We start from the raw sequence: 10,288 nt of genomic DNA, 5'->3' as shown, positions 1-10,288 counted from the left end.
GCCGGCAGGCGAGGCCCCGCCTGAGGGGGCCGTTGGTGGGAGCGGGGGTGCGAGGCCTGCGGGGGAGGAAAGCGGCCGTTCCGCCTGCTCTTCCGTGGCACAAGCACGATACTAAAATCCAGCCCCCACATCAATACCCCAAGTCTGCAACAAAATGGTTTCTCTTCCCCTGTCCAAAAAGCCCCAGACTGGCCCCTTTGGGAAGAGTTTCTGGGCTCCGCTTCAGAGGTTGCAGCTCTGTTTGAGCGACCGTTCACCTCRGGCCTGGCCGCCAGCGCGCTGCCGCCACAGCGCTGAGCGTGGGAGCGCCCCGAACCGGAGCCGGCGCGCTCCCGACAGAGAGGAGCTGCGCYGAGAGGAGACCCAGGTCCGCTGCTGCGCAGAGACCTGGATGGGGCCTGCAAGAAATGGTGCCCATCCCCTCGGCTCACTTCTTCGTGYGAGCTCTGCCGAGTTCATTGCGCACGCGCCACAAAGGGCAGCATGACTTGCAGCACGGCCGAGCGGTGCTGCTGGAACAACACTTGGCTACCAGAAACCTCGGGAAAGGTTGTCCAGCCTCGGCTGTCGGCCACGAGACAGACCTCTCRCTCCTGCTCGCGTAGGAGAGGCCGCTCGGGTGGAGGAGCAGGTCGCAGCCACCTGCTCGGAGTTCACACTCCCCACACRTGTCATTCTTGCCATCAGTGGTAACTTTGTAATACCTGAACTTTTTAGTACAATCATCAAAGGGTACACGTCATTTTCCATCCACCTTCTCAGCTATTTGGAACATGTTAAACAGCGTAAATCACTGGGAATTTCCCCCTGCCAGTCTCCTCCCCCTCCGTTAAAACAGTTGACCTCTGTTTCCTGTCTTTTCATCAGTTATTAACCTCCTACCCTGTGGCAGCTTCATTTCTACAAACATCTTTATGAAGCACTTAGTCAAAAACCCCTGGGAATGCCACAAGCATCAACAAACTTTCCCTCCTGCACATGGACACCACCTCCATCCAAACATCTTCCAGGCTCATGGCTTCCCTCCCTGCTGTGGGATGGCGGCAGGGAATGCCGATGCGAGAGGTCCATGTTAAAGCTGATTCTCTGATGGCACAGGTCCAGAGGAGACCCAGCRTGGGTATGAACTGTCTCCTATGCAGAGGGTGAGGCTCTTCTGTTGTMCTGCCCTGGTCAGCAGCAGGAGAAGGGAGAGACAGACTGGGGATCTTGTCCCCCTATCATTTCTTAAGCACCTATGAGGGATATCGGACTATAACCTTTGGTCTGTGTTTTTTTTCACTTGCCCTTTCAACCAGAGACAGGGTGTGCTGCAGCCACACACGCAGCATTCGGCTTGGTCTGGGAGGCTCGGTCTGCTCTGCTGGAGGTGGTGCTGCAGCACCTCAGCCCCCTGAGTGGGCACCTCAGAAACACACATGCTGGAGGAAGCTGACACTTCTCTTTTGCTGAAGCACTCRAACATCAATTGCTTGGTGTTCCCATCTCCATCTCCTCGTCTTCCTCCTCTGACCAGCTCAAGCTATCATCCGAGTCATCCCCCTGGGCTCCCACAGGCTCATCYATGTCGACAATGTCCTTCTTCACTTGCTCTCCGCAGGGTTGCGACCTGCTCTGGGGGAGCTCCAGCCTGCCCCAGGAGACAGGGCTGGCTTTGCTGAGCGTGATCTCCACCTTGGTGGGGACCATGCTCACAAAGCTCTTTTCTATGTCAATCACCTAGAGAGAAAGCAGGGCACGATGAGCTGCGTGGGAGTGGGCAGGCAGCTGAGATCAAGCTGCCTTCCCACAGAGCCCTGCAGTGGGACCGCGGCAGGAACACGGGGCAGAGGCTGGGAATGATACCGGACCCTGCCGGGGCTCTTTGGGGCAGCCCAGTGCCTCTGCATGAGCCATTTTTCTTTTTCAAAGTCTAACACCAAACTCAGATTCTGTTAGCTTGTGAAAAATGCTTTTGCTCCCCCAAAAGCACAGGGACTAACCTGGGGAGCAACTACTCTGCAACTGAGGAGGACCTGAAAACCAGAGCACCAGCAGCATACAGGWCTGCTGTCACTCAGGGGCAACGGGAGCAGCCCCCAGCACCTTCTAGAACAGCCCTCCTCAGAACCCACTGTGGCTTTTCCTAGCAGAGCATAGCCATGGCAGTAGCTGGGGGACATATCTGTCCCACGATCACAACGACGACAACAGCAAGCCTGTGACAATGTTTAAAAGAGAGCAGTCGGGGTGCTTTAGTTAGCTGTAGAGCAGTCAGCCGGGCACGGATCTCAGGCACAACCCTGAAATGGCTCACAGAGGATGGTACCAGTACAGGATGCACACAGAAAAGCATCATTTGCACTGCTGCAGCAGCAGCGATGGACCCATGCTCCCTGCAGGGCTTCAGGAGCCAGCGATGAAAAATGTCAAGGGAGGGACTATGAAATCACTATTCACTCCACAAATACACCAGCCTGTGCACTGGGAGAGACTGAGTCCCATGGGTCACACCGCTTCTACATGCTAATATAATTAAAGTCTGCCTCGTGTTGCATGAGCAGGAAGGATCACAYAGAAGTCATACCAGCAACTGTCTTGTTGCTTTATCAAAAATCTGAGATTCATGACTACACATGGAGTAACGTTATCTACTGGGAATCTGTTTGGGGCTGCAAATGCTTTCCCAACAGCACCAACTGCTTTGCGACATCTCAGCTTATCACCCCATGGATTACTGGAAGTGGGAAATCAAAGTAAACAAGCTCTTACCCCCCAGAGATCCAATTCAGCCTSGAAAATCTTATTTCCCTCAAAGACGATGTGAATCTCAAGCTGAAAGATAACCCAAAGAAAATTGGCTTAGTGGGTAGCACACCCAGAGCTCTCCTGGGCAGCCTGCCATTTGTGAGTGCTCAACGCAGTGGTGGCGGCACCCCAAACGGGCTGCCAGAGAGTCCCTGGGACACGGCTGGCTCACAGCTTGTATCAAAATCAGGCATCACGAAAACAAGTGGCCCCAGCACACCGCATGCCCGCATCCAGTTCTGCAGACCCCCTCACCACAGTGCGGTTGGCTTTGATGGTGCTGAGGGTTGGCAGCGGGTTCYTAGCGTAGACAGTCACCACCACGTGGCTGCTAGTTTGGTGCCAGTCCTGCCGGCAGGACACCGCCTTCTTGTCCTGCAGAGGAGAGGAACCTATTACGGCAACGCCTCTAGCCCTGTCGGCAGAGGGGATGCCTGAGCCAGGGGAGGAGGTGCAGGAGAAGGTGGTCAGGCCCTGCCAGACTGCCCCACTGGACGGGGGCATCTGTGCTGTCCTAGGGGTAGCTCCACAAAGACATGTTCGGACCAGGGACATTCCTTGGTTGTTCCTGTGTTCTGCTACACTTGAGCTCCTGCCAGGAGCAAGATGCTGTGCACAGTCAGGAAACCTKGTTTTGAGGGCAGCATGGGCTCTGCGGTTGGATGTAGATCATGACGACATGCTAGATTCGTGGGACAGTCCAGCCTTAAATGGCCACAGTTCACCTGCYTCCTGCAGGAGCTGCTGCTTGTCCACGCCACAGACAGTCTTGGCCCCGGAGACGGCCTTGCTCTGCAGCCGTGATCCAGCCAAGCACACGCCCCAGGAGAAATCACACCCCCAAATTCAGGTGACAGCTATCCCAACGCATTTGCATCGTGATTTGTGCACTGTGGTAGGGTCAAGAGATGCCACTCTGTTGGAGCAGCCTCCTTTCCATCAATTTTGTATTTTCTGCTCCTGGACAAAAACTATCCTGAGCTCAGTGGCAATTGCTCAGGGCATCCTGCAGCACYGACTCAGAGGAACATGATGCCCCTGCCTGACACCTCTGCCCTGTCTCTCTTGCTCTCCTCCTCTCCCATCTCTTGCATGAGCTTGCCAACTGCCATCGCCTCCCCGCGAGCCCCTTACCCTCTTCTCTGTCCAGCAGTGCCGCCCAGTGCTGCAGCCTGGCTGCTCCAGGAAGGCACCAAAGTCTGTCGTTCGGACTGCGCAGCAGCTCCAGTACTTCATCCTGTGGGGAGAGCAGGCATGGCCGGGCTGGGCACACCAGGCAGGAGCAAGAGCTGCGGAAGTGGGACCGTGGCTGTGCCAGCTCTCRAGGTGCTGGGGCCATGCAACGGTGCTGCACAGGTGCTCGTGGTCTCCAGCACACACTGTGCACCCCACGGCCGCCCTCCCCACGGGATCCAGCACCACAAAACCTAGTGAGAAGGGGCAGATCCCCATATAGGATCGTTTCTTACCCCTCGTGGAAGACAGGAACCCCAGGRTGGAAAGTGCAAGTCTCTGCATTGCTGTCTGGCCCCTGGTAGATCTGTGGGACAAGAAGCAAAGGGACGGCTCGGCTGCGTCTCCGGCACGGCAGGCAGCCCGGCCCCCTCCAGTGGTGCCTCGGCGCTGATGGGAAGTGGTGGCTGCAATGCCAGAGTGGTGTCCGTGAGACACCTGTGACTCTGCTGCGATCCCTGTGACCCTGTGGGATCCCTGTGCTGCAGCCCTGCTGCACGGCCTCTCCGTGGAGCAGCCCAGCCTCGGCACAGGGCATTTCAGGGAGGAGTTTGCACCCCACAGAAACTCCCTTAGGGATGCTAGGGGCCTCTCGGCTGCCCTGGTCCATTCCCCTCCTTGGCAGAGGACGCCAACCTCATGCCCTCGTCCACCTCCTTGCTGCCCTTTGCTTCCCAATCACCCTGCTCTGCCTCCTTCTTCCCAAGCCTCCTGGCTCCTGCAGGCCTCTCCTCTTGGTCTCGGGGCAGCCAGACAGTCCTACATTTGGTGCAAGTTCGAAGGTGGGCTGCGCTGCATTTAATTAAAAGTCAGCTGGAATTATTCCATGCATATTTGACCTAAAATGCAGGTCCTGAACATGTGCTTTATTTCATTGAGAGTGATAAATAACAGTGAAAAGCAAACATAACACAAATGCGGGACTTTGAAAGCCTCTTGGAGGAGTCTGGCCCAGCGAGGTGCAGCGGTGACCATGAGCCGAGCGGGCACCCGCAGAGGGGGTCTGCAGGGTGCCCKGAGGGGCCTGTCTGCACCGAGAGGCAAGAGAAGCCGCTGGGAGACAAGGACACACGTGCAGGACCAGCTTTCCCACCCCACAGCAGTGCAAACCCAGCACCCACCACGGACTCACCGCCTTGCAGGCCGTGTTCTTGCAGGCGGTGCCAGCTCTCACCTGGGCAGCAGCCWCCCCTGTGAGGACAGCACACGGCATCAGCAGGGCACCCGCCTGCCCCCGGCCCCRTGCTGCAACCCAGCACACGCAGGCCCCCGCATGCAGTCCTGCCCCATTGCACAGCTCCTCTGAGACGGGAGCCTGCAGTTTTGCTGCTAGCTGAACTGCCAAACGTCCAGCCCGAGCTGGCCCGGCARCTCCCTGCAGCTGTCCCGGTGCAAGCTCACTGCCACCTAGCAGCTCCTCACTACCTGCACTGTTGCCCTCGGATGCCTTTTCCTTGGCAGGCAGGTCCAATTTCTCCAGCGCCTGCTCCAGAGATCTGGATACTTTAATTGGCAGGAGTTGCCTTGGCTCGTCAGAGCTGGAAAACAACAGCAACCAGGTCTGAGCAGTTCTTCTGCAGAGGCCCTGCCTCTCTGGAGCAGCGGCAGGGTAAGGCTGCGCGCAGGAGCTGGCACAGCAGGACAGTGCTGTTCCCTGTTGCGGCCTCACGTTGGTCTTTCCCGCTGCATCTTCTCAGCTGATGCTGGTCCTTGGATGATGAGCTCGACCGCCGGCTTGGCCTTTGGCTTGTCTGAGGTSTCCTCTGGGCTGAATGGCTCAGGGGGCTTCTCCTTGCTGTGATACCCCTTTGTGCAGCCCTGAGAAGYGCAGACAGCCTGATGCCCTCTTTGCCTTCCCTAATATGAAGGATGCTCCCAAACCCTGTGGGTTTCCATGGCCTGGTGGCTCTGCATCCAGCAAGGATGGTCTACAACCCTACACCAGGGCAGGAAGTTATGTCTGCAGGGACCCCCAGGAACAAAAGCGCGGGGCAGCCTAAGCAGCRGTGGAAAGGCCCAAGGCCCCAGCTGTGGGGCACTCAAGCAGCTGAAGGGCAGCAGGAGTCTCCACCACCTCCACTAGCCTCTGTGGCCTCCTCCTGCYCTCCAAGGTGCCAGGAGACCTTCACAGTGTGGCTGGTGCTTTGGGCACGTGCATCCACCCAGCAAAGCCCCGCAGGATTGCTGACGAGGAGAGCCAAGCACCCATCTCCAGGACACGGTGCTTTGGGACCTGTGGCTGCAGGCTCCGGGGAGCAGGCYGGGAAGGGCGGGCTGGCAGCCAGCGGGGCTGGCAGGGCGGCCCAAGCTGGGCCAGGCACAGGGGGTGGCGGGGAGGCCTGTGGAGCGGATGGCACCGGTTGCTCACCTTTATCGCGAGGAACTCGGAGAAGTCCGTCGTGCGTTTCCGGCAGCAAGACCAGCCCTGGGCAGCAGGACACGACAAAACGGGTCAGGTACTGAGAAACCCCCACCGTGGGTGGCACCCCCAGCTCGAGCAGGCCCCGCTCACCTTCAGGGCATCGTGGAAGATGGGGACGCCMGGGTGATACACGCAGGAATCTGAGCAGGAATAAAAAACACACAGGGCTGTTCCAGAGGTGAAGCCCCTGGAAAAGCCCCCGCGTGCCSGCGAGCCTCGGGCAGCCGGCTCCCACCTGGCACGGGTAAGATGCAGTGCACCATGACATGGTAACCGGGGACGGGCTTAAAACACTAATGAATTAGCAACAGTTAGCTAAATTTGCTCCGGGCTGGGGCTGCGTTTGCTCTCACTGCGCTCGGTGCCCAGCACGGCCCTGTGCGGTCGCCCACTGCGTGGGCTCCCTGCGCCGCCAGGGCTCGATAAACCCACTTACCCGGGGAGTTGTGCTCAGGATCGAACCGCTGCCCGCAGCCCGTGTTGTAGCACTGCAGCGCCATGGCCCTGGGTTCGCCCGTCGCTCCGCCAGCGAAACCCCGTGAGTCTCAGCCCTGCGCGCGGCCACGGCGGCGCCGGGAGGCTGGGCCGGGGGCGGCTATCTTTGGCAGCGGCGGAGAAGRTGCCTGGTAATCGGAGAGCAGCCCAAAGATGGACATGTCAGCTCCGCAGCTGTGGGGCCCGCTGCCGCGCTATCTCCGCAGGCATTTCTGCCCTGCTCCGACGCCGCCGCGCCCGGGCAAGGGGCTGGCGCGTGCTGCATCCCGCGAGGAGCCCTCTCCCGGGGGCTCTCCGCTGCTGGGCCCAGCTCCGGGCAGGCCGCGGTTCCCGGGGACCGGCCTGCCGGCTGCAGCGATGGCACTCAATTGCTCCRTATATTTTGAACATTAAAGAGCAGTAATAGGGCAATGGGTTGTGATTAGATTAAAATCTAATCACAGTGTTTAGATTAAAAACAGCTGGAAAAAAAGCTTTTAACTTTCCTTCTGGTGGTTCTCTGTGCATTTCTGCAGGGCCCGCGGCGGTTTGGGCAGGGAGAGCATAGCTGAACAGTTGGGAGCAGACCTGGAAGCACACAGCTGTTGCGGCAGACTGGTCCCCATCGGGCTGAAACAGAAAGGTGTAACGGCTCCAAACCCCATGGCACCTGCAGCACAATRTCCCCACAACGCAGCCGTTTGAATTAGAGGGAGGCAGAGAGGCAACAGGACAGGGAAGGACACTGGGGACACGGAGTCYGGCCCCCGTGATACCCTGCAGTCCTCCCTCAGCCCACGCCTGGCGGAGCGCGACAGGCTGGGCRTTGCTTTACCGCCCCAGCCCAGATCAACAATTAAATGCTGCTGAGCGCGCCGGCTGCTTCGTAGTGCCCAGGCATGAGCATGCACAAGGACCGTGACCTTGGAGTAGCCAACAAGCTCAGTTCACGCTCTACYTTTCATCTTTGCAATTCCCTGTATAAACCCACGGCCAACACAAGACAGAAGGCAAATGCAAGTGYGCTAGGGAACCCTTACAGAAGCACAGGCAGCTTGGAAATGCCTCAAAAATGCAATAAATGACCCAGTGATCTGAAAGGGTGGATGGAGAAGTGCCCCTAGCATCCAGAGCCTGTGCTCGGGCTGGGGGATCACGTGAAGTCAAGCAGAGTCGGGTGCTGGGGAATTTGCTGTCCCTGAGGCTGAGTAGGGCTGCAGAGCTATAGGGTTTCAGATCTCCTTGTCCTTTCAGCAAGGCTGCAGCTGTTGCCATCCCCGTGCCAATAAGAATATGGAGCTCGTGTTTCTCCGTGAGTCTCAAAGGCAACATGGAGAAAACATTGTGGCCGACTCGCCTGTCGAGGCTTATTACGGAGGGGCCAGTGAGTAGCCGGGGGTGGGGGGCAGGGCCACGCTGAGCGAGGCCGGGGAAGGAAGTTCCTCAGCGAGCCTGAGCGAAGGAGCACGCTGTTGCAATTACGGGGCGCGTGACGGCGTTGCTCTGATTCCCCAGAGTATGCTAGTTCCTTTGCTGCACCGCCGCAGCAGCGGCGCACTGTGAACTGTGGCTTCCGCAGCCCCCGGCCCGCGGCRAGGGTTTGCAGCCGTCTGGCCCGGGAGATGCTGCTGCAAGCCCGCACAGGCTCACTGCCTCCCTCCAGGGTTTCTCGGCAGGAACCACAGCGCCAGCACGGGCAGCGCTGCTCCGGCAGCGGGTCACGCGCTGTGGCTGCTGCAGGTGCTTTGCTGGCTGCTGGAAAGAGGAAGCAACCGCTTACGGCAGCTCTGCTTTCTGCAGGCTCACCGGAGCAGCGTTTTGGAAGGCGATGCTGTGCTGACTCTGACACTGATCAGCCAACCCATTCTCATGCTGCTGAGTGCCAGAGGGCCGCTGCCCACTGCAGTGCACACGGCGCGGCCCCAGGTCAGGAGGCAGAGCAAGGACCAGCTCTGGAAGTGGCATAAGAGAGGCTTGATGCACTGAAGAACAGGAGACTGGGCTAGAGGAACCCTGGCTCTCACACAAGACACCCATCCTTAAACCGAGATGAGCTCCGGGGGAATTGCTCCGAGTCAAGCACCAGGAGACTTAAGGCCCTACTAAAGCCAATGCCTTTCTGAATACTTTAACCATTAGGAAAATAAGGAGGAGATGAGATACAAGCAATGGCAAAGCACAGAGCTTACTGCATACGTACTGCAGACAGTCCGAGCCAGACCACCAGTCCACCGTTCAGCTTCTAGCCTGAAGTTGTGGCTCCCAGCAGTTGCGTTTGGGTCACAGGGTTACATGCAGAGTCCTGCCCTCTGCAGGGGCAAAGCTCAGAATAAAGGACAAGATCACAGCACTAACCAGCAGAATATGGTTAGTTATGGTCAACAGCTGTGAAACAGCTTGCAAGGAACAGGCTGGCTGAGAATTAAAAACAAGGCCTGTTTGTTTTATATGCACTTGATTCAACACAGAACAAGGAGGAGCCAGAGAAAAGAACTAAATGATTTTCAAAACCCACAATCTTTCCACATGGAAAAAAAGTCACATCACCACGAAAAGCAGAATAGTTTGACTGGGAACTATAGCACCGGCTCGAAACCGGAGGACAGTGGCACTTTGGTCTACTAGGAAAAGTTTCACGTGAAGGTGAGCCCAGGCATTCCTGTGGGTAACGTTATAAACAGAGCAAGTGCAGAGAGGTGTCACAGGAGATGCCTAAAGGCTGAGCAAATTATCCGAAGAAGGTGCAGAAATTTCAGAAGCTCCACGTTAGCCTAAAGGACCAGGAGGAGAGAGAGAAAAGAAGGGTGTTGAGGATACTGTCTACATCAGACCTTTTCCTATAGGAAAGCAAGTGTGACCTCYCAGGCTAGCGCTGTGTCGGACAGAGGCATGAAGGTTTCCAGATGTGGAAAGGGGAGAGTTAAGAAGGCAAATTGGGAAACAGGGTAGGTGAAGCCAGCAGCGACACTGGAAAGCAATTCTGTGAACCCTGGAAGGCAACAGAGCAAACCCCTGCCTCGGTGCCAGCCCCCGCACAACGCCGGGGGAAGAGAGAGAGGGTGACAAGGCGGCAACCTCGGTGATGTGTACCTCCACAGGCTTCAGATGGGGAGAGAAGGGCACAGATGAGAGCTGAAGCACAGCAGATTTTCATGRTGTTAGAAAGCCTTCAGTATAGACCACTGACAGCAAACACAGGAACCTCTCCAAATACAGAAGAGATTTCCCACCGGTGACAGCAGCCACAAGGAAAATGAAAGGAACTGAGGCTGTCATTAGCGTATGCTTGTCTGCAGYAGATACATCCACTCTTCACGAACAACAGTCCTTTTCTAACGGATGGAGTAGTAGTTCCTGCTCATAAGGCATGGA

At 57.4% G+C, this 10,288-nt stretch overlaps 1 protein-coding gene across 1 annotated transcript; it reads right to left on the bottom strand.

Annotated features, from left to right (window-relative positions):
• Positions 1-674: 674 nt before the first annotated feature.
• ITGB1BP2 (integrin subunit beta 1 binding protein 2) lies at positions 675-6,996 on the bottom strand. The gene is made up of 11 exons (XM_085314852.1): positions 6,879-6,996; positions 6,533-6,582; positions 6,389-6,445; positions 5,690-5,838; positions 5,446-5,558; positions 5,153-5,211; positions 4,257-4,327; positions 3,922-4,024; positions 3,043-3,162; positions 2,752-2,814; positions 675-1,719 (listed from the first exon to the last, which is right to left on the bottom strand). The coding sequence occupies exons 1-11, from the start codon at positions 6,940-6,942 to the stop codon at positions 1,465-1,467; spliced, it is 1,104 nt and encodes a 367-aa protein (XP_085170978.1). The 5' UTR covers positions 6,943-6,996; the 3' UTR covers positions 675-1,464.
• Between the last annotated feature and the right edge of the window lie 3,292 nt (positions 6,997-10,288).

Source organism: Rhea americana, unplaced genomic scaffold (genome assembly GCF_003343005.1).
Source record: "Rhea americana isolate MKP2758 unplaced genomic scaffold, rheAme1 scaffold_413, whole genome shotgun sequence".
Taxonomy (NCBI): Eukaryota; Metazoa; Chordata; class Aves; order Rheiformes; family Rheidae; genus Rhea; species Rhea americana.
Note: the sequence above shows the minus strand (reverse complement) of the source record. Positions and strands in the feature narration are given on the sequence as shown.